This window comes from Stigmatopora nigra, chromosome 4, assembly GCF_051989575.1.
Source record: "Stigmatopora nigra isolate UIUO_SnigA chromosome 4, RoL_Snig_1.1, whole genome shotgun sequence".
In the NCBI taxonomy this organism is placed as follows: domain Eukaryota; kingdom Metazoa; phylum Chordata; class Actinopteri; order Syngnathiformes; family Syngnathidae; genus Stigmatopora; species Stigmatopora nigra.
The window spans coordinates 18,832,503-18,852,132 of record NC_135511.1 but is presented as its reverse complement, the minus strand read 5'-3'; the positions used below and the strand labels follow the sequence as shown (position 1 = coordinate 18,852,132).

At 42.8% G+C, this 19,630-nt stretch overlaps 2 protein-coding genes across 4 annotated transcripts in view; one reads left to right on the top strand and one right to left on the bottom strand.

Annotated features, from left to right (window-relative positions):
• bin3 (bridging integrator 3) overlaps window positions 1-10,866 on the top strand; it is a 21,583-nt gene extending 10,717 nt beyond the window's left edge. Inside the window, exons 6-11 of one of the 2 annotated variants that reach the window (XR_013326064.1) lie at window positions 2,777-2,817; window positions 5,655-5,796; window positions 7,261-7,395; window positions 8,369-8,646; window positions 9,663-9,755; window positions 10,530-10,866. Coding sequence is in view for 1 of the 2 variants with exons in the window: in XM_077714754.1 (XP_077570880.1) it covers window positions 2,777-2,817; window positions 5,655-5,796; window positions 7,261-7,395; window positions 8,369-8,515 (465 nt within the window). In the remaining variant the exon portion in view is untranslated. The other variant, XM_077714754.1, reaches the window with a different exon arrangement.
• On the bottom strand, window positions 9,762-19,630 carry acsl2 (acyl-CoA synthetase long chain family member 2). 2 transcript variants are annotated; one of them, XM_077714751.1, is made up of 21 exons: window positions 19,536-19,630; window positions 18,628-18,724; window positions 15,659-15,897; window positions 15,099-15,213; window positions 14,950-15,014; window positions 14,753-14,854; window positions 14,332-14,431; window positions 14,067-14,245; window positions 13,884-13,916; window positions 13,717-13,768; window positions 13,573-13,646; window positions 12,910-12,987; window positions 12,238-12,372; window positions 12,037-12,171; window positions 11,803-11,971; window positions 11,201-11,289; window positions 11,013-11,129; window positions 10,705-10,848; window positions 10,528-10,629; window positions 10,377-10,448; window positions 9,762-10,175 (listed from the first exon to the last, which is right to left on the bottom strand). In XM_077714751.1, exons 2-21 carry the CDS (start codon window positions 18,659-18,661, stop codon window positions 10,032-10,034), a joined length of 2,178 nt encoding a protein of 725 aa, XP_077570877.1. In that variant the 5' UTR covers window positions 18,662-18,724; window positions 19,536-19,630; the 3' UTR covers window positions 9,762-10,031. The 2 variants fall into 2 exon arrangements, with proteins under 2 accessions (XP_077570877.1, XP_077570878.1); XM_077714752.1 differs by having other exon boundaries at window positions 18,628-18,727; window positions 19,543-19,579.

Sequence of the window (19,630 nt, the reverse complement as noted above, 5' to 3'; positions counted from 1 at the left end):
AGTGGCCTCAAACATGATTTTTATTTGTTTTTGATTCAAATTTGCGATGACTCTGACTTGAAGCAAAAATGAGTCATTTTTGAAGGAATTTTTTTCTATTCTTTCTTCATCTGATGGATAGAGGCCCAACTGTCACACGTGGGACTCCAAAATAAAATAAAAAATATTTATATTTTTTTTTATATTAACTGCCATCGATGGGGCAAGATGTCCAATTAGTTTTGGTCAAAAATGTTTACTCCCACTCATAATGAATTTGATATCTTGTCGTGGAAGGCAATTCCATCTAATGTTTTTAACTCAATTTTTGGGAACCTTAACCAGAGTTAATGATACTAATAATAGTGAGTGAAAATGCCACGTGGATGCCAGGTCTCTCTATTCTATACACCTAAAAATATGATCACGTCTTCACTTTTTGCCAATTCCCGACTTATTGCGATTTTTTTTTCTCACTATTATTTCAAAAATAAAAAAATTCGGGTTCATAAAAATGGAAAAATCCATGCGGAAGAAGGACTCAGCACTAAAAAAATAGTTCCAATCTAGCAATTTTTTTTTCAATGATCGCGGCCATGTTTGGTCCACATTACCCGTAATATTTGAAGGATTACTGTACTTTTTTGTATGAACTATCCATCCGCCCACTGCACTTCCTCGTTTAGATTGTGGGGTGCCGGAGCCTATCCCGGCCAACCCTGCTGATGGCCAAGCTTTAACTTTAACTGTCATCTTGACATTCTCCTCGCTATTCCCACTAAATCTCCTTAAATCAACTCCCTAACCTTGATTCCGCGCCGCCTCATTTTTACCGCGGCGCTTCCGACTCCCCACCAGTTCCGGCGGCCCAACCCCGCCCCTTCCCGTCGACGCCAAAGCGGCCACCCTCGACGAGCTTTTACGCCTCGGGGGCCGCCGGCAAGAGAGAGAGATAGCATGAAACGCAAAGATGGCGGCGGCGGCCTGGGTTTACGTGTTTATTTCTGGGGCCGAGGAGGGCGCGCGGCCCCGCCGGCGGCGGCGGCAGCGCGCCGCTACCGCTACAGCAGCATAGGCCCAACTACCCCGACGTAGATGGCGCTGGTAGTAGAGAGAGAATATCGATTTCCTCTGCCGGGCGAACGCGTGTATTTTTGGGAGGCGGGTCTACGTGTGGGGATGGCCTCTGCCCCGTGACTCACTGACGGGAGACCGTTGCCGCTACGAGCCAGAAACGAACCGACGCCGGTCGGCCGGCCTCGGGCTCGGCGCGGCCTCCCAGGAATTAGCTCTGCCCCCCACACCCGCTCCGCGGAAAAGGGGCAGAGGGCGCCGGCGCTCTTAAGCAAATGTGCCGTTGCCGCCGCCGCCGCTCTTCTTCCTCGCTCTCACCTTTTTTTTTCTCCTTTCGAGCGGCGCCGCCAGAGTCGGTTGCCGTGAATATGTAAAAAAAGAGAAGAGCGAGAGAATGAATTCCCATGCACTGGGCAGCTTGTTGTTGTTGTTGACTCGTTCCGTCCGGTTGGTTTTTGAACCCCCCTCCCGCCCGCAACCACAATCAAGCGTTTTGGCACTCGGCGTTACAGGGGGCCGCCTCGCCACATTTTGGGATGGCGCAGCTGCGACCTCGCTTCTCGTGGCTATCGTCGCCGTATCAGCCGACCTTCTTGGGTGGAGGGTCGACGTATTGTAGTCCGTCGCATTCGTGTTTTTAAGTTGGCCTTCGTTCGGTTTACAGGGAAATTGATCAAAATTCACACGCCTCCCTTAAATTTGGTTTATTTTGTTTTATTATTATTATTATTATTTTTTTGAAGGCTCGTTGCAGACCAAACAGTCATACTATGTTTCGCAAGGGTGTCAGACTCAGGTTAGTTGGCGAACTGCTTTAACGTTAACTTGATTTCAGGTGGGCCATTTTAGATTGAATATTTACATTTTTATTTTAATAAATGGATTAAATTTACTGTATTAAAATCCCTGAATATTCTGTTTTTTATAGATTTAATACAATTGAGCATTTTTAAATATGTTTTTAGATTTTCCAAAATGTTTTTTGAACAAAAAACACAAACAAATGATTAAAAATGACAATTATTAATTTAAAAGTGGTAAATTAGGAAATTTAATATACATCTATACTCTTCATTTGAATTTGATCCTAAAACAGAAAGTCGGCACTCATCATTGACTTTTCCGGGCCGCACAAAATGAGGCGGCGGGCCAGATTTGGCCCGCGGGCCGCCACTTTGACACCCTTGCTCTAATCCACGTGTATTGAGATTCTTCAAATCAAACTTGCCGAACTGTTTGCAAAGTTTTCGCGCCAAAAAAACAAGACGCTGTTTTCCCTCCATTTAAGGCATGTACACAAAACAAAACAAAAATGATACAAATAAATAGTTATTGTTTAAATAGTTAGTTTGGCAAAAACTTTGATGTGTCAGTACGTGCGGTGCGGCCCGGCCCACCCACCTTCCTTCTTCCTCCACCACAGGATTTGCTTTCATGTCGGCGGCGGCGTCGGGGGATCCTTTTGTAATCTCCATTTTTGATGAATATTCAGGATTTGAACCTCGGGCTTTGCGTGCCATAAAATCAGCCCCTTTTTTTTGTTGTTCTTTTTTTTGCCCATTCTTTTCCCCCCTTCAAACTTTGCGGCTCATCGTGATTGCCGTTTCCAAAATGGATGTTGTCATTTTGCGCCGTTAATGAGTGAGAAATGAATGGGGATTTGCTTTGACTCTCAATCATTTTGACATGTTTTTTTTCTTCTTCTTTTTGGAATACTTTGCAGGTTAACCAGATTCAGAAGACTGTCATCGACCCGCTTAAAAAGTAAGTTTGACTTCATTTTCTTTTCAACGTTTGGTGTGACACGAATTTGTAAGTTTATTAGTTATCCTTTTTGTAAACTAACTTTTGCCCCTTTTTTTGTGGGGCAAATCCTTGTTTCAAAAGTTACTTTTTCTAAACTGTTTCTCAACCTTGTAAGTCTTAAATTTCCTCATTTTGATCTTTAAAAAATATGTAATTAGATTAAATTAGCTAACTTTATTTATCACGTATTCGGGAAATTTCATTGTCACAGTAGCGAGAGGATGAGAATACAGACACAGAAAAATCAATTTTACACATAAATAAATTGATCATAAATAAATTGATAAATAAATGAATGAAAAATAATAAATAAATAAAAATAGATTAAATTATGACCACAAAGTATTCAATTCTTCTGTTTGTCATTTAAAAAGAGAGAATTGAACCTCCTGGCCACTAGGGGGCAGCACTTAGTTTTTTTTTTAAGTTTGTTTTTTGTAAATGGTTTGAACTACAAATATTTTGTCTTAGATGGGAAATTTGGCCGCAGATATTTCTTCTTTTTGGAGTGAAATGAGGTGAATCGATGTTAGTTTTTGTTAGCTTTTTCCATTTTTTAATAGCATTGAGCATCTGTAATGGTGGATGGCGTGTGTCTTCATCCGATGGCGGCCAAGGACGCCAAAAATGTAGCGGGGGAGCCCCACCGGAAGAATGGCCGTGTGCTTTTTTTTTTGTCAAATAGAACAAGGGCGAAGTGCGGCGCGTCTGGAAGACAGTTTAGAGGCGTTTGTTATTCCTTCTCGTAGTCGTTGTGTCATTCCATTCATTGGTCCATGTGTGTGTGTGTATTGTGTAGTATAGACATTTAGTAGTTTGAGGGAGTGGTGGTGTACTCCCTCCCACTCATCTTCCGGAGGGCTTGTTAAGGTTTTGCTTCCTCCCCGTGACTCCTCCCAACACACACACACACACACACACACACACACACACACACGCGCCTTTAATATCATTCAAATGTTCAGCCACAGATTAAACTGCAAAAAAAGCAAAAGTAAATCCACTCCTCTTGGATTCCTTTCCAAGACTCATCGGTCAGCGTCGGCGTACTTTCCTTTTTCTTTTTTCTTCTTCTTTTCTTTTTCTTTTCTTTTCTTTCCTCGTCAACTCTGCTGGCTGACAGAGAAATGACAGGATGAAACGCTTCTAATTTCCTCTTCCTGGTGGGCGGCGGTCGGAGATTCGAAGTGTGTGTGTGAGCGTGTGTGTGTGTGTGTGGGATCGACTGAAAATATGGCAAAGGGCTCATTCTGGACTTCCTGGGCCCGCATCAGCCAACAAATTGCGAAAGAAAAGTAAACACGAGTCGTGGCGAGCTAGCATTAGCGTCCCAAGCTATGAAATTGAACAACTTTTAATTGGCTTTGTCTGTTGATTAACGCGTGGCAGCTTCTTTAACCGACGTGACTACTTAGGACTTCTTCTCGCCTAAAAGCCGACGGCGGCTCATGTTTCAAGCGCCGGCGTCCATTACGGCTCCATTAGTCCCCCGGCTAATGAAAAGGTGTCCGTTGTTTACACGCCGTCTCAATAAATACTATTAGGGATTTTGTTTTGTTTTGGGGCCAAAGTTATTAATGGAAAGGCTGGGAGAATTCCTGTACGCAGGCCGGCTTCTTGGAAATGTACTTGAAATGTTTGAAAATGGGTAAACATTTGTCAAACAATGGTTTGCGCTCGGAGCTGCTGTCTTTTTTTTTCTCCGTTTTGTCACCCAGATGTGTGGACTTAATCCACCCGTTGGGGGCCCTCCATGACATCATGGCGTTGATGTGTCTTTGGGGAGGAGGGGAATTGGATGTGAGTGCGTGGGCACGGAGGTATTTTGTCTTATCGGCGCCTCCGAGCCTTCTTAGCCTTCTTAGCCTTTGTACACTTTGTCTCTTTGGAGATGGATGCTTTGACTCTAACTAGGACCGCCCCCAAACGGTTTCCGGCCTACGTCCAAGTGGACGTTTGTCCCTCTGCGATGTCCTCCAGGCCCTCTTGATAGTTTGCCACAGTTTAGAGCACAGGTGTCAAAGTGGCGGCCCGGGGGCCAAATGTGGCCCGCCGTATCATTTTGTGTGGCCCAAGAAAGTTAAATCATGACTTTCTGTTTTAGGATCAAATTTAAATGAAGAGTATAGATGGATATTAAATTTCCAAATTTTTCCCCTTTTAAATCAATCATTGTAATTTTTAATCCATTTTTTTCTGTGTTTTTTAGTACAAAAATCATTTTGTGAAATCAAAAAATATATTTAAAAAAGCTAAAATAAACATTGTTTTAGTTTTATAAAAAAACTGAATATTCAGGGATTTTAATCCAGTTCTTTTAATCCATTTAAAACAGAAATCTAAATATTCAATCTAAAATGGTCCACGTGAAATCAAATTGACGTTAAAGCAGCCCATTTTTATTGATAAAATGAGACGTGTTTTCCTGCTCAAACTATTTCTGACCTCTGTGACCTTTGCCATTTGCTCAAATTGGCTCCAAATTTGATGGAAAGTGGCTTCTGTCATTTTTACTTATTTTCTTTGACCCCAAAGTTGCAATCAAACCAAATCAAATCCGGCCCAATCTGGACCCAAATTGTACACCAATGCTCCCTGTTGAAAAGCCACGCAACAAGTCCCACCACCGCGCTTCCCCCGGCCTGTTGCTAAGTGACGGACGGACAGACGGACCAGTCTTTTCCTATTTTTAGTGCCATAAAGACAAAGACTACTTTTGGATGCTAATTGATGACAAATGGAACGCATCATGCTTTTTTCTTTTCACCTTTTAAATTCTTCTTCTTTTTCTTCAGGTACGGCGGCGTGTTCCCCAGCTTAAACATGGCGGTCAAGCGGCGCGAACAGACGTTGCAGGACTACAAGCGCCTGCAGTCCAAGGTGGAAAAGTACGAAGAGAAAGAGAAAACCGGGCCCGCCATGGTCAAACTGCACCAGGTAACCAGTCAAAACACACGCCCACGACTAAAATAGTCCAGTAGGTGCGCTCTGGCTATGTTGCCCACGCTAGCCAGCGAGCTGTCGAGTTTTTAAAAAGCGCATCCATTGGGACGCTGGCGAGGCCATTACCCGAGCACGAGCATTTGCGGATAGCGTCGCTTAAGCTATTGGCGCTAACGCGCATAACCATGTAGTCAGTCAGTCAGTGGCAGTTAGCCACCCACACACACACGGACAAGCATAAAATAAAAGCAGCGTCAGGGGAACAAAGACTCGCACAATCTGACTTTATGCCGACCTGCCCTCTGAATCCCGCCGTAGTTAAAGAACAGCCTCGGCGAAAATGCAACATTTGATTTCGCAATGTGGGGAAAAGACATGTTTGAATTAGACCAGGGGTGGGCAAAGTTTTGGACCACATTGATGTTAAAAATTTGATAGTATATTAAATTTCCTGATTTTCCCCCCTGGTAAATTAATAATTGTCATTTTTTTAAATCCATTTTTCTGTGTTTTTAGTTCAAAAATCATTTGGTAAAATCTAAAAATATATTTTAAAAAGCTAAAATAAACATTGTTTTAGATCAGGGGGGGCACATTGACTTTAAAAATGTGACAGATGGGCGGGGTCAGCACAAGATAGGATACATATAAAAAAGTGCATCCGTTAACGGTACATATGAAACATAAACAGAAAAAAAGGACTAAAGTATTAACATACTCATCACTCATCATTCAAGTCAAATGTATAAAGTGCAAAATAAAGTTAGAAGGAATGTATTAAGAAATATTAAAATGTAATTTCCAAAAAGATAGAGGGGCTGGAAAACACCAAAAACAAATAAGAGTGGACACAGCTACTGACACTGGATTCCGCAGGACTGCGCCATCTTGGGGAAAAACAAAAAACATTATTTGGACAACGTCGGCAGGCCGTATTAAAAGGCCTAGCGGGCCGAATGTGGCCCGCGGGCCGTAGTTTGCCCATGTATGAATTAGACGGACTGTTTTGTGGTGGCTCTGGTAGACAGAGTAGCCACGGATAAATGTATTTGCACACCCGCACACTTTTTGGCGCTGAAAACCACTCACCGCCAAGTCAAGGCACATTAGCGCACTCGTTGGTGATTATAGGCTTTTTTGGTGGGCCTTCTCCGTGGGAATTAGGCAAATATTCTTCTCTCCACAAAAAGAAATATTGAAAAAATGTCAGCTGGGTGACTTTTGTTCAAAATGGAGCAAATTTTCCATGTTGCAATCCAACGATTTTTGTTTCCTTTGGGGAGTTGGTCAAATATTTCCACTAATATAAACAAGATTTCTTTTTTTTTAAATGCAGAAAAAGATCAAATGAAAGTAGAATGTAGCGTTATTTGTTCAATTGAAAAAACCCTCATTGTTCATTTGGTGTTTATTTCTCATGTACTCAAAATAAATGTCTCTGTATGTCGCCCTCTATAGGCCCAAGAGGAACTGCGACCGGTCCGCGAAGACTTTGAGGGCAAAAACAAGCAGCTGTTGGACGAAATGCCCAAGTTTTACCAGAGCCGCATCGACTACTTCCAGCCCAGCTTCGAGGCCCTCATCCGAGCGCAGGTTAGTGGCGCTCGTAACGGGATTAACGGAGGGGACGGGACGACCGGGGGGGGGCCCGTCTGGCCCCGTCTGGCCCCCGTCCGGCGCCGAGCCCACCTCCTCTATGGGCAGCTGCGTCCAGCCCACTTTGATTCCCTCTTCCTCCTCGGCGGCACGCTGCTAATTAGAAAAGCAAATTATTGCTCATTCATCTGCCCTTTGAAGCGGCCAGGCCGGCCGGCCAGCCGACGCAATCTTTTCAATTGGCCCCGCCCCCCCAAAAAAAGTTGTCCGACGACGTCTATTTGTATGTAGTGTATTTTTCAGACTAGGAAAAAAAACACTAGCAAAAAAAATCCAATTGGTTTTGGAGGATTGGTGTCAAAGTGGCGGCCCGGGGGCCAAATGTGGCTAGCCGCATCATTTTGTGCGGCCCGAGAAAGTCAATCACGACTTTTAGTTTTAGGATAAAATTCAAATGAAGAGTATAGATGTATGTTAAATTTCCTGATTATTTTTTCCCCTTTTTAAATCAATAATTGTCAATTTTTAATCATTTTCATTTTTCAACATCTAAAAATATATTTTAAAAAAGCTAGTTTTAGCTCTATAAAAAACGGAATATTTGGGGCTTTTAATCCAGTTTTTTAAATTAATAATTGTAATGTTTTAATCAATTTTTCAGTTTTTAGTTGAAAAAATATTTTGTAAAATCTAAAAAAATATTTTTAAAAAGCTAAAATAATCATTGTTTCAGACCTATAAAAAAACTGAATATTCAAGGCTTTTAATCTAGTTCTTTTAATCCATTTATATTGAGAAATAATCTAAATATTCTATCTACAATGGTCCACGTGAAATCAAGTTGACGTTAAAGCGCCCCGCGGTAACTAACCCGAGTCTGACACCCTGTATTTCGAGTGTAGGTCGCATTTTTTTTTGCAAACAGGTTTGAAGTAAGCGTGTCTGTGTTCTTTTTCCGTCCCGATGGCAGGTGGTGTATTTCACGGAAATGTACAAAGTGTTCAGCGATCTGACGGATCAGATCGACAGAGCCGGCCTGACGGACGAGGAGAGACGGCGCCAGAGCGAGGCCAAGCTCAACGAGTTGCGCGCCCTCTCCATCGTGGCTGACGACTGACTTTTTTGGGGAGGTCATAACAGAAGATGATGTTCACAAGATGGGCAAATTAAGCGGCACATTTTGGAAAAGGTCACGTCATCTTGGGTTGCCATGCCCCGCTGGCGAGATGTCCCATCTATCTGGACGCGGTGAGTCTGGCAGCAGCCGCTTCTCCCTTTTCAAATCTATTTTACATATTTGTAACAATGTCTGTAGCAATAAGTTCAATTCTGTAATTTTAAAGTTTTTTTTGTCAGTTAGTCTTAAAATCCATTTTGATTTGATTCTATTTTTCCACGTCTTATAAATTCATATAAAATAGAAATATGTTAAATTATACCATAATATCCAGTAAATGTAATGGTTAAATTATCTTGCAAATTTAAGGATTTATTTTATTGTTCCTGCGCTAACTGGAAAAAAATATACTAACTAATAATAATAATGATAATTGAGACCCGGCAAATCATTTCGATGTAATCATCCCATAAATAGACACTAGGGGTTACAATATTTTTTTTAATTAGTAGAAATTGTCACTTCCTCAACATAGATATAATTCATATTTTACTTACTAAATATGTGCTACGTTTTGCCATAGTTTTATGTCAGCTGAGTGTATCACCTCGAGTAGTACTTTGAACCTTTTAATCTTGTTTTACCATATCTGACATGTTGAGTATTTTATTTGTAATAATTTCCCCTTCGTGGGTCTGCAACAAAAACTAAAGCTAGAGCGCCCTCTGCGGGCAAAGCAGCATAATCGTCCAAACTGTCTATTTTTTTCTACTTTAACTGACAGTCCCTCCAAAGTCAAATACATATCATTTAGAGTCGCTCGTTAGTAATAACAATTTATCGCTTTTGGGGTTAAATCGCTAATTTACTATTTATGAAACAAAGTTCTGATGTAAATATTTTGTGTAGAAATGACTAATCTTAACGTTTTGTAGTCATAATTTCCTAGTGATGATTCATTTGTTGGCAAAACTGGAATATTTTCAATTTGTTATTTATTTTCTGCTTGTTTAATTTTATGTGCCAATCAATATTGTTCCACTGCAATTTGTTTCCAATGTGAGTACATTTTTAATACTAATTTTTCCTTTTTTTACATTTAAAACTGTTGCTGTGTCGCGCAACAATGTTTTTCATGTCCAATCAGAAAATGAAATGAAATCCATGCCAAAACGGACTTTTGGACTCTGCGTTTTCCTTTCACCGACTACCGCGTTTTTCAAACCCAAGACAAAGACAGGTGAGCCACTTTTTCACGTTCCCATTTAATCGGTTAGAAGCCAACGTGTATTTACAATCCAAGGAGGCTGCATAATTAGGTTTATGAAACCAAATAAGGAAGGAATCTGGCGAGAGAAGAAGGTAAGCTGCGGCTAAACGCTAAAAAGTAAGTTAGCCTTCGTTCGGCACGACAATTCTTTTGGTCCCTTTTTTAATATCCATAGCGATATACGTACATGTTAAAAGTGAGGATCAGTAGGAGTGATAAAGGTAAGAATTAGCATTGATGTGGTTTTCAGACGAGGGTCGGTTCGCCGTACATGGCGGCGATTTGCTCCTGGAAATGGCGGCGGATGTCGGCCCGGCGGCTTTTTAGCGTCGGCGTCAGGAGGCCGTTAGCCACGCTGAACGTCTCGGGGTGTAGGTAGAGTTCTTTCACCTGTAGGGCGGAATTAAAGTTAATATCGTTTAGAAATCGCACTTTGTAAAATGTCGAGCTAACTTTACGGCGCTAAAAAAATTAGCTTTTGGCAGTTTAAATCATGGCTGCTCTGATTTCTACTTTTCAGGGGGTAATATAGCTTTTTTTAGAGCCGACTAAAATTTAGACTGCGATAAAATAAGTTGAAGAGTTGCTTACCTGTTCAAAAGATTTAAGCCCCGCCTCCTTCCCAACAGCTCTCATGTCCTCCAACACGGCTTTCTTCACATCCTGTAGAAAAGATTCAACTTCTTTTTAATCCTCCCCAACAAAAACAAACTACTTTTTCTAACAGAGTATTTTTACTCACAGGAATTTGGCACAATTCTTCATAAGAGTCGTCAAATCCTCGCTCCTTGGCCCAGCTTACAAAAACCTCCGGATCGGGGACCACGATGCCCACCAGGTGAGACTGAGTGCAGAGGAAAGAAAATTACAAGAGTTTAATTCTTTGCGAGGTGACATTTTATGGGTGAGTGCTACGTACTTGTAAACTATCTCCGTGCACAAAGACTTGCAGGACGGGAGCGCAGTGCGTGTAGACATTTTCAATCTTTTCCGGAGCCACGTACTCGCCTTGCGACAGCTTGAAGAGGTGCTTCTTCCGGTCAATGATGCGCAATGTCCCATTCTGAAAGGCAAAAAGTGTCTTAGGCTAACTTTCTTAGCAGGTATGACGGCTTGGAATAAAGCAATTACTAGAAAATGAGACACTTGTGCTTGAATTTTTTGAACAAACACTACTAGGCTCCCAAAACTTGAAAATTTAAGTGTGTTAGCGCTGTGTAAATTTACCGTAAGCCATTGTCCCACGTCCCCACTGTGTAGCCAACCGTCGGCGTCCAAAGCCTCGGCCGTCCTCTCGGGGTCCTTCAGGTAGCCTCGGAAGACGCTGGGGCCGCGGATGCAGATCTGAAAAGCAGTCGGATATTAAAATAGGCTCACATTTAACGGAGTGGACTTTTGAAATGCACGCCACTTACCTCTCCTTCGCCATTTTCTGCAAAGTAGTTCATGTCAGGGATGTCCACCAGCTTGACTTTAGCACAAGGTAAAGGAGCGCCAACATGTCCTGAAATTGAAAAACAAAGATATTAACAATATATACAGTGCCATAATGTAAATAAAGTATGTTGACTGTGTGCAAAATCAATTTTTTGGCTATTTTCTGGCATATTAACATATAAAACATACGCTTAAAATGGTTGAATTTGACAATTTCTCTCGTATAAGCCCACCCTGATTGACAATTTTAAACTCCATATTAGTAGATTTAATAGGGAGTAAAAATAACAAATAAAACCATAAATAGTAGTATAAAAAAGTCACATTCCGGCGTAGTGAATTACTAAAATATCTGTGCAATACTTTACAATTCACCTAGGCGGCAGAATGTGCCTTTTTATACTATTTGTTTTTATTTTTTTACTTGTAAAACACTTTGAAAAGCTTGAAGTAACACCACCAATTACGTTATACACAGCTTTGTATGATGCCAATAAAGGCTATTGAATTTTGAATTTAAAATACTTTGAATGCATGTTTAATCTAGTTAGCCGCAATAATAGTCGAAAGGAGAGCTCACCGGCGGTCCAATCCCCCGGCATGGAGAAGGTGCAGCCGGCGGTGCACTCCGTCTGCCCGTAGCCTTCAAAAATGAAGCACCCCATGGCGGCCCGGAGGAACGAGAGCACTTTGGGGCAAATGGGCGCCGAGGCAGTTAGGGCAAAGCGTAGGTTGCCTCCCAAGTTAGCCTGTAAACAGAATAAATCAATTCAATTCCAATGAGTTGAGGCCCCTTACGTTGAATTGCACTCACCTGAATCCTGTTGAAAACCAGTTTATCCCAAAGACTGTTGTTGCGTACCACGCCGCCGCTGAGCTCGGCTTGCTTCCGCCTAACGGCGTAGTGGAGCAGAGCTCGCTTCAGCGGGGATCGGACCGAGCCCAGGATCTGAGGAAGAGTAAATTTATAATAATAATAATAATAATAGACTTGCGTAATTGTTGGGAAACGCACTTTGTCGTAGATGCGGTTGAGCACGCGGGGTACGACCGGGAAGAAGGTGGGCTTCAGGGTTTTGATGTCGTCCATCAGGAGGGAAATGTCGCCTTGGTAGAATCCCACTCGGGCGCCGTGGCAGAACATGGACACCTAGAGTGGTTTCAAACAATGTCCGTCAAATGCTAGCTTAGCGTATTGGCCTGACTATAAGACGACTCCATAATTTTTTTCAACAACAAATTCAATTTTTAGACAGAAAATAATGAGACGAATGACTATAACAATGTGATTTTACCTCATCTTAATATCTGAACATTTAAATGTGTCAACTAAAGTGAAATCCCATTTTTAAATAAATAGCTTCTGGTTTTTAAAATGTAAATGAACCCATCTAATGTGATAAAAAAACAAAATGTCAAAAGCACCAGTGTTCAGCAATTTTAAACTATCTGGCGCCATCTAGCGTTGTCAATGGGTATAATGTCTAGATCCCGAATATAAGATGACCGACTTTTTTTCAGTTCTATTTTAAATCAAAAAAGTACCATCTCATACGGTATTTTTTTTCCAACCAGAAATGAATTGAACAAGAGTGCCCTCTAGTGACCGCTCATGTTAAATTCACGGGCGTCCAGTATTTTAACCTTCTAACATTCCCAGCAAAATTTAGGACGACAAGGAGCTCACTTGAATCATCCTCTCGAACATGTGAGCCAGCGGCAGATAAGAGATGGAAACGTCTTCTTGTCGGATGACGAAGCACCCCTAGTGGAGAGAAAAGGAAGACAAATTATTAAAGGCCTCCGGGGAGCGCTAGCAGACAGTCCATCAAGAGCCAATTAGTAGAAGCGGCGCGGCCCAATCCAACGCTCCATTAATCGAAGCGCCGTGCACGGCGGGGAAGGAAAACGATGATATTTATGCCGCCATTCCGTAAGTGGCGTGTTATTCTAATGTATGTTGTTACTTCTTGCTTTCTGATCAAATAAATTGCCCTGCAAAAACTGCGTCTTGTAATTTTTTTTAATTTCTTCCTTATCGTGTATTCTTGGTCTGGTGCGATTTATGGTCCGAAAAATTAGGCTACTTGAACTGCTCCGAATTGAATGCAACCTTCCAGATGTGGTGTAAAAGTGGTGGCCCGCGGGCCAAATCTGGTCCACAGAGTTATTTTATCCGGTCCGATAAACTTTCCCAAATTGCAGTTTTAGGATCAAATTCAAATGATGTAATTTATATTTCTGGGTTTCCCCCTTTTTAAATCAATAATATGATTTTTTAATCATTTTTTTTCTTTTGGTGTTTTTAGTTCAAAAAGCATTTTGTAAAATCTAAAAAACAATGACGAACCTCCAGGATCTTGATGACAGAGGATGTGTTGGAGGCGATGTTGCCGTGGGTGATCATGGCTCCCTTGGGCTTGCCTGTAGATCAACAAAAACCAACTTAAGTCTAAGCTAGTCCACGCTAGTGCGCATTAGCATGAAACGCTACCTGTGGTTCCGCTGGTGAAGCAAACCACGGCCAGATCTTGAGGCCCGGGGGGCTAAAATGCACCAAAATCCTAAATTAGCAAGGCAATTTGACAAAGCCCTTTTTTTGGTTCCTTTTTGTACGTACAAATTAGATTTTTAGCGTTTCATGACGATGACAAAACTCACCACGGGTTCTTTAAGGTTCTGCCTTCCCAGATCCTACAACGAGGTGAACATATGTGAGGATCAATGCAAAAAGAGTAGCGTATTGTCTGCACTATAAGACACACTGTTTTTTTTTAATTCATCGTCGTAGTTTTTTTATTGTTGCACGCTATAGTGCAGAGAATACGGCAACTGTCCACTTACCATGAGCTGTGTCCAATGGAGAAGCTCCACCTGGCAAGCCCTGGCCCTCTCCACAAAGGCCACGCCCACGTTTTCGAACAGAACCAGACGGCAGAGTTTGGGGGTGACGCCCTTCTCCTTGTTCTCCAACAGCGAGACGGCCTTCTCCTCGCGGTCGCACACTACCACGGACAACTCGGCTGAAAATGAGCAAGCAGTGAGTTCTACAGAATCCATTTTGTATTGAATTTTTTTTCCTAAATCTCATTTTAGGGACGTCTCTCACCCAGTTGGAGAATGTGGACCATGGCCTCCAACCCGAGTGTCTCGTACAGAGGAACCAGGGCCATGGAGTACGTGTAGCAAGCCAACTCGGTGATAATCCACTTCCGCCAACAGAGGGAGACAAAGAAGAACCTTTACTTTGACTTAGTCGGCTGATGACATGGAAAAAATGTAGTTTTAGACTGGATGTAGTAGCACTTTACCAACACTAGGGGCGTCTACAAAACATTGACTCCGCTAACTTGGTTTGAAAATGAGCGAAAAATATTCTAGACAACTAGTATAAATACTGAAAGACATTTTTCATCATTCTGAGCTAGTTTCCCAGCAATGTGTCGACATTAAGGGATTCTGCTCTATCTTTTCAGACAAAGGCGCATTGGATCGTGTCCCTTCAATTCAATTGAGGAGCCTCCGCTTACCTCAGGTCTGTTCTGTGCGAATATACCGACAAATTGTTGAGGGCCGGGCTGGCAGCCTTTGGCCAGGAGACCGGAACCCAGCGCCTGTGCTTGCTCGGTCACCTGTCGCCGCCCAAAAAAGACAACGGAGGAACGAGTTAGACTCGGCAACAAGGTGAGGTTGAACGTGGTAAGTGGAAATGTGGTGTCACACGTACGTGGGTGTAGGATATCCACTGGTAGGGTTGGCTTGGCTTCCTGAAGCCCAGACAGGGCGCATCACCTTGAAAAAAGGACAACAAATGGAAATGTGAATATTTTTGGTTACAAGACAAAAAACGTTGACTGGCAATTTGAAAGAACTCACCCGCGATCCTCAGGCCTCTCTGGAACATGTCGTAGGCCGTCCTGGTGTCGGGGTGGTAGAACTCTAGTGGCGAATCATCCGGAAGCAGTGCCGAGCGCCGGCAGCTCGGATCGCCCTGAAATGGAAAGGAACCCGCTAGCTTAGCTACCAAAAATGGACGCTGCTTGCCTCCAAGAGAAGATGCCGCTATCCTCAAAAAATCAAATGGCGTTAACCTCGAAAATGTGTCGGGAAAAGGGCGCCCCTAGCGTCAGAAAAAGGGTAGTGGGGAAAAAAAGGACGCCACTGTCGTAGAAAAAAAACAAAAAAAGGCAAGCTAGCATTGGAAAAAGAGTGCCGCTAGCGTTGGAAAGGGGGCGTGGCTTTTGTCGGGAAGGGTGTGGCTTGTGTTGAAAGAGGCGGGGCTTTAATCAGAAGGGGGCGGGATTTGCGTTGAAAAAAGGGCATTGCTAGCATAGAAAAAAGGCAAGTTAGCAACGAAAAAGAGCGCCATTAGTGTTTAAAAAAATAAAAAGAACGCCACAAGCCTCCACATAGGGATCCAAATATGACGGATGTACCTCCACGGCTATGGACTGCGCCCGAAGGTCACAAGGGGGCGGCGTGGGGTGCGGACGGGTCAGCAGCCAGTAGGTGGTGAGGGACGCCAACGCTCCCAAACCCAGCAGGGACAGCGTGGACAAGGACAAGGAGTGAGCGGACACCGGCAGGAGGCCGTCCGCAGCGCTCTGCTCCGACGGGGACATTTTCAGTCCCACGTTGGCCCCCAGTTTCTGCAACCACTCCTGGAAATGCATCGCTGGACAAGAGAGAAAGAAAAGAGAGGGAGACAACATTTAGGAAACAGCCCAAGCCTATTATGTTTGTTTTTATTATTTTTTTAAATTGGATTGTCATTACACAAGTACAACTTTAACATATCTGTTCCAGTTTTCGAATCAAATAAAAACTATAATATAAAACAAATGGTCTATTTTTTTCCTCCTCATTGTGCATAGACCTTTTTAGATATAATATTTCGATGTTTTTTTTATAAATGGATTAAAAAACTGGATTAAAAGCCCTGAATATTCCATTTTTATAGATCTAAAGCAATATTTATTTTAGCTTTTTTTAAATATATTTTTAGATTTTACAAAATGATTTTTTACCTAAAAACACTGAAAAAAATGATTAAAAAATGACAATTATTGATTTAAAAAGGGGAAAATCAGGAAATGTAATATATCTATACTCTTACTCTTTACTAATCTTAATTTGATCCTAAAACACAATGTTGGCACTCATTATTGACTTTCCCGGGCCACACAAAATGATGCGGCGGGCCACATTTGGCCCCCGGGCCGTCACTTTGACACCTGTGCGCTAGTTGGTACTTTAAACCCACCCCTCAAAGTAGAACGTAAATAAACTAACGATTAAATGAAAGGCCACACGTTGCGCAACGATACGCTTTGTGATGCGACCCTTCCTTCCTTCCTTCCGAAAAACCCCCGGTTGTGGAATTCCGTCGCCCAGCGATGCCGTGAAAAGAACGGGTCACGCTGGGACGCTTACTTGGCAGGACGGGCACGGCCACCAAATGAGAGAACCTGGCACAACACCAAAAAGTGACGACATAACCCCCTCATTTACTGGCGGGGGGAGGAGCGGCTGGCTCGCGACCCCTCCTCGGCACCCCCCTCCGAGCATGTCACTTTAGATTGTTCATATTCCGATGGAACAAAAGCAGAAGGCGGGGAACATTTTCATTTTAATTGAGTCGACTTCATGCCAACTGGGGTGCCCCCTCCCTCCCCCCCAAAAACAAACCTTTCACCCACTTTCTTTCTTTCTGACCCGGAAGAGAGGCAAACTTTTACAATCGGCCATCTTGGCGGGATTCCCAGTCGACGTTGGTCTGGCTTTTTTACGACGCCGTCGCCGGTTTAGGCCCATTTAATGTCCGTTAGTTAGCGCTGGGCTATCGGAAGACGCGTCGCTAAAATGGGGGTCCGTTATTCATCGTCATTAATTCTTTCCGCCGTCGCTGTCGTTGAGTTTAATGGCGGGAAATCAACTGCGTTGGCGTCTCTGCCGAAGAGGCGGATAAATCACGTAAACGTGTGGCGCATGAATAAAACAGTTGGCGCAAATTTAAAGTCACGCTATTTTTACATGCTGATTACGGCCCGGTGGTGTAGTGGTTAGCGCATTAGCCTCACGGTTCTGGGTTCGATCTCAAGTGGGTCCTTCTGTGTGGAGTTTGCATGTTTGTGAAGGTTTTATCCGGGTGCTCCGGTTTGCTTCCACATTCCAAAAACTTTCATGCTAGGTTAATAGTACGCTAAATTGTTCCTAGCTAGGAGTAAATGTATTTTATCGGATAGAAGCTGTATTTGTAACTAAAAAAATGATGACTGAATCAATGTTAAGGCTTGTATGCGCATAAGAATTGCTATAATCATTTTCACCAGTAGGTGTAAAGTAACATTTACTCTTTGTTGTTTATTTTCAGTTTCATATTTTTCCCTCAAAGTAAGACATTTGTACCTGCTATTAAAACCATAAATATTGACGTAAAAATTGTGAATGAGAGGGCGGCTTATACGCGAGAAATTGTAAAATTTAACCATTTTAAGAGTGCGGTTTATCCGTGGAAGAGATTATCATGTAATAGAAAAGTGAAGGTGAGTCGGAAGAGTCTAGAAGAAATTTTGAGGAACGTGAAGTGTAAAATAAAGGAATTAAAGGATAAAGATATTCTACGAAGGAGCCCCTAAAATAATAAAAATGAAGGTCAGGGCAACAACAAGTACTTCCACTTGCCCATCCCCCTCCTCCACCCCCGCCCATCTGACCACTTGGTTCGCTCCGACTATTCATCAAGACTATTGTGGACCCCCAGACATTAGCTACCGAAGACCATTGTCTCGCGCCTACGAATCCCCAGAGACCCCGTGGAAAAATAAACAAGACAACTTGTTGCTTCTGGGTTCGATCCACGGGAACTGCATGTTCTTCCCGGGATTACGTGGGTTTTGTCCAGGTACTCTTGTTTCCTCCCACGTCCCAAAAACATGCACGCTAGGCTAATCCTATGCTAAATTGTCCTATAGCCATGACTATGATTGGCTATTTGTCTCTGTGTGCCCTTGCGATTGGTTGTCCACACAATCCGGGTGTCCCCCACCGTGTGCCAAAAGTCGGGTGGGATAGACTCCAGCACCCCCTGCAATCCTTGTGAGGATAAGCAGTTCAGAAAATGAATCAATGTATTGAGTATATGTAAAAGTTATGCATGAACAGGGGAGTCTAATGAGGAAAAAAGTAGGGTTACTAGAGGTAGATGTTAGCTTACAGCTTAGCCGAGAGCCTGTGCACCCATCGAAAGAGCCATATATGGCTTGTGAGCCATGGGTTCTCCCCTTTTTTCAATGGATTTGCCTCTAAAAAAGTAGTAAAGGACCCCAAACATGGCGATTTTGAGTGTGCAACCCGATAAAAATTAAGAATGCAAGTTGGAACCCAACGTAAGACGTGTACTAACCTGTAGGAGGCAGCACGCCCGTGCACGTCCACATCCACGTTTCCGATTGACGATGGCAGACGTTCAATCAGACTCGATGAGATGGAACGCCACGGATCTGAAACATTTGAAAAAAAATGTCAACGAAAGCTGCTCAGTAGCCCGATTGACAATGGCGGGGAATTCCTCCCCCCTGACCCAGAAAACTATTGGGGGAGATGTTGGGGGTTGATGGGGATGGAGAGGGGGGAGGCTTTTCATGGGCAAGAGAGGCCAAGGGAGGAGAATGAGTTTGGCTTCCGTGCAAAGTGAGCTAACATGTTGGGAAACAAGGCTTTTCCCAATTAAAAAGCCCAAAACTGGACGCCATTTTGTCTAAATTAGACGACTTGTGTCTTTAAGGGATTTGACGTCTATAGCTGACAATGGCATTAGCACGCCATTCATTATTTCGACTGCAATTTCACTAAAAGAATAATGACATTTTGGGATGTCGTCGGCTGAACGTCACGTCATTTGTATATTGACATTTTTCTGTTAGCCAGGCTTTGTGAAAATGTGTGTATTAATTAGTTCGGGCAAGTGTACTTAAACAATGCCGGTGGGGCCACGGAAGGGGAAAATAGTTGCAAAGTTAAGCCGGTTAAGATTAATTCGTTGATGAAAATATGATTAGAAGCGGTCTGCGGTTGGTATTTGTTAAAAGAATGTGCTTAATAGACAGATAGGAACGTTTATCATTGATTAACGTGACGTCTCAGCCAGCGGCGACGCCAAGGAGGGCCCAAACTTGGACTAAAAACTCAAATTTGAGTCTAAAACTTGGACAGAACTTTAGAAAACAATAGGTTGTGTTCAGAAGACTTGCGAAGACTGGAATTTAAGTAGAATGAGAGAGAAAAGTTAGGGAAAAAGCAAAAGATAATCACCTGTTGCTTGCTCCCCTACTCCGCGCTTGATGGCTTCGCGCTGCAAAAGTATTTTCCGTTCATTCATCGGAATCTACGTTGCGAGTGAAACCACA

Excerpts from the sequence above, each read along its gene's own strand:
- acsl2 (XM_077714751.1), bottom strand. The coding sequence starts at position 18,661 with ATGTGGACGTGCACGGGCGTGCTGCCTCCTACAG. Across the intron at positions 11,130-11,200 it reads CAGAAAATGGCGAAGGAGAG|ATCTGCATCCGCGGCCCCAG; the intron begins GTAAGTGGCGTG and ends ACTGCTTTTCAG. Across the intron at positions 10,849-11,012 it reads ACGTGGGACAATGGCTTACG|AATGGGACATTGCGCATCAT; the intron begins GTAAATTTACAC and ends TTTGCCTTTCAG.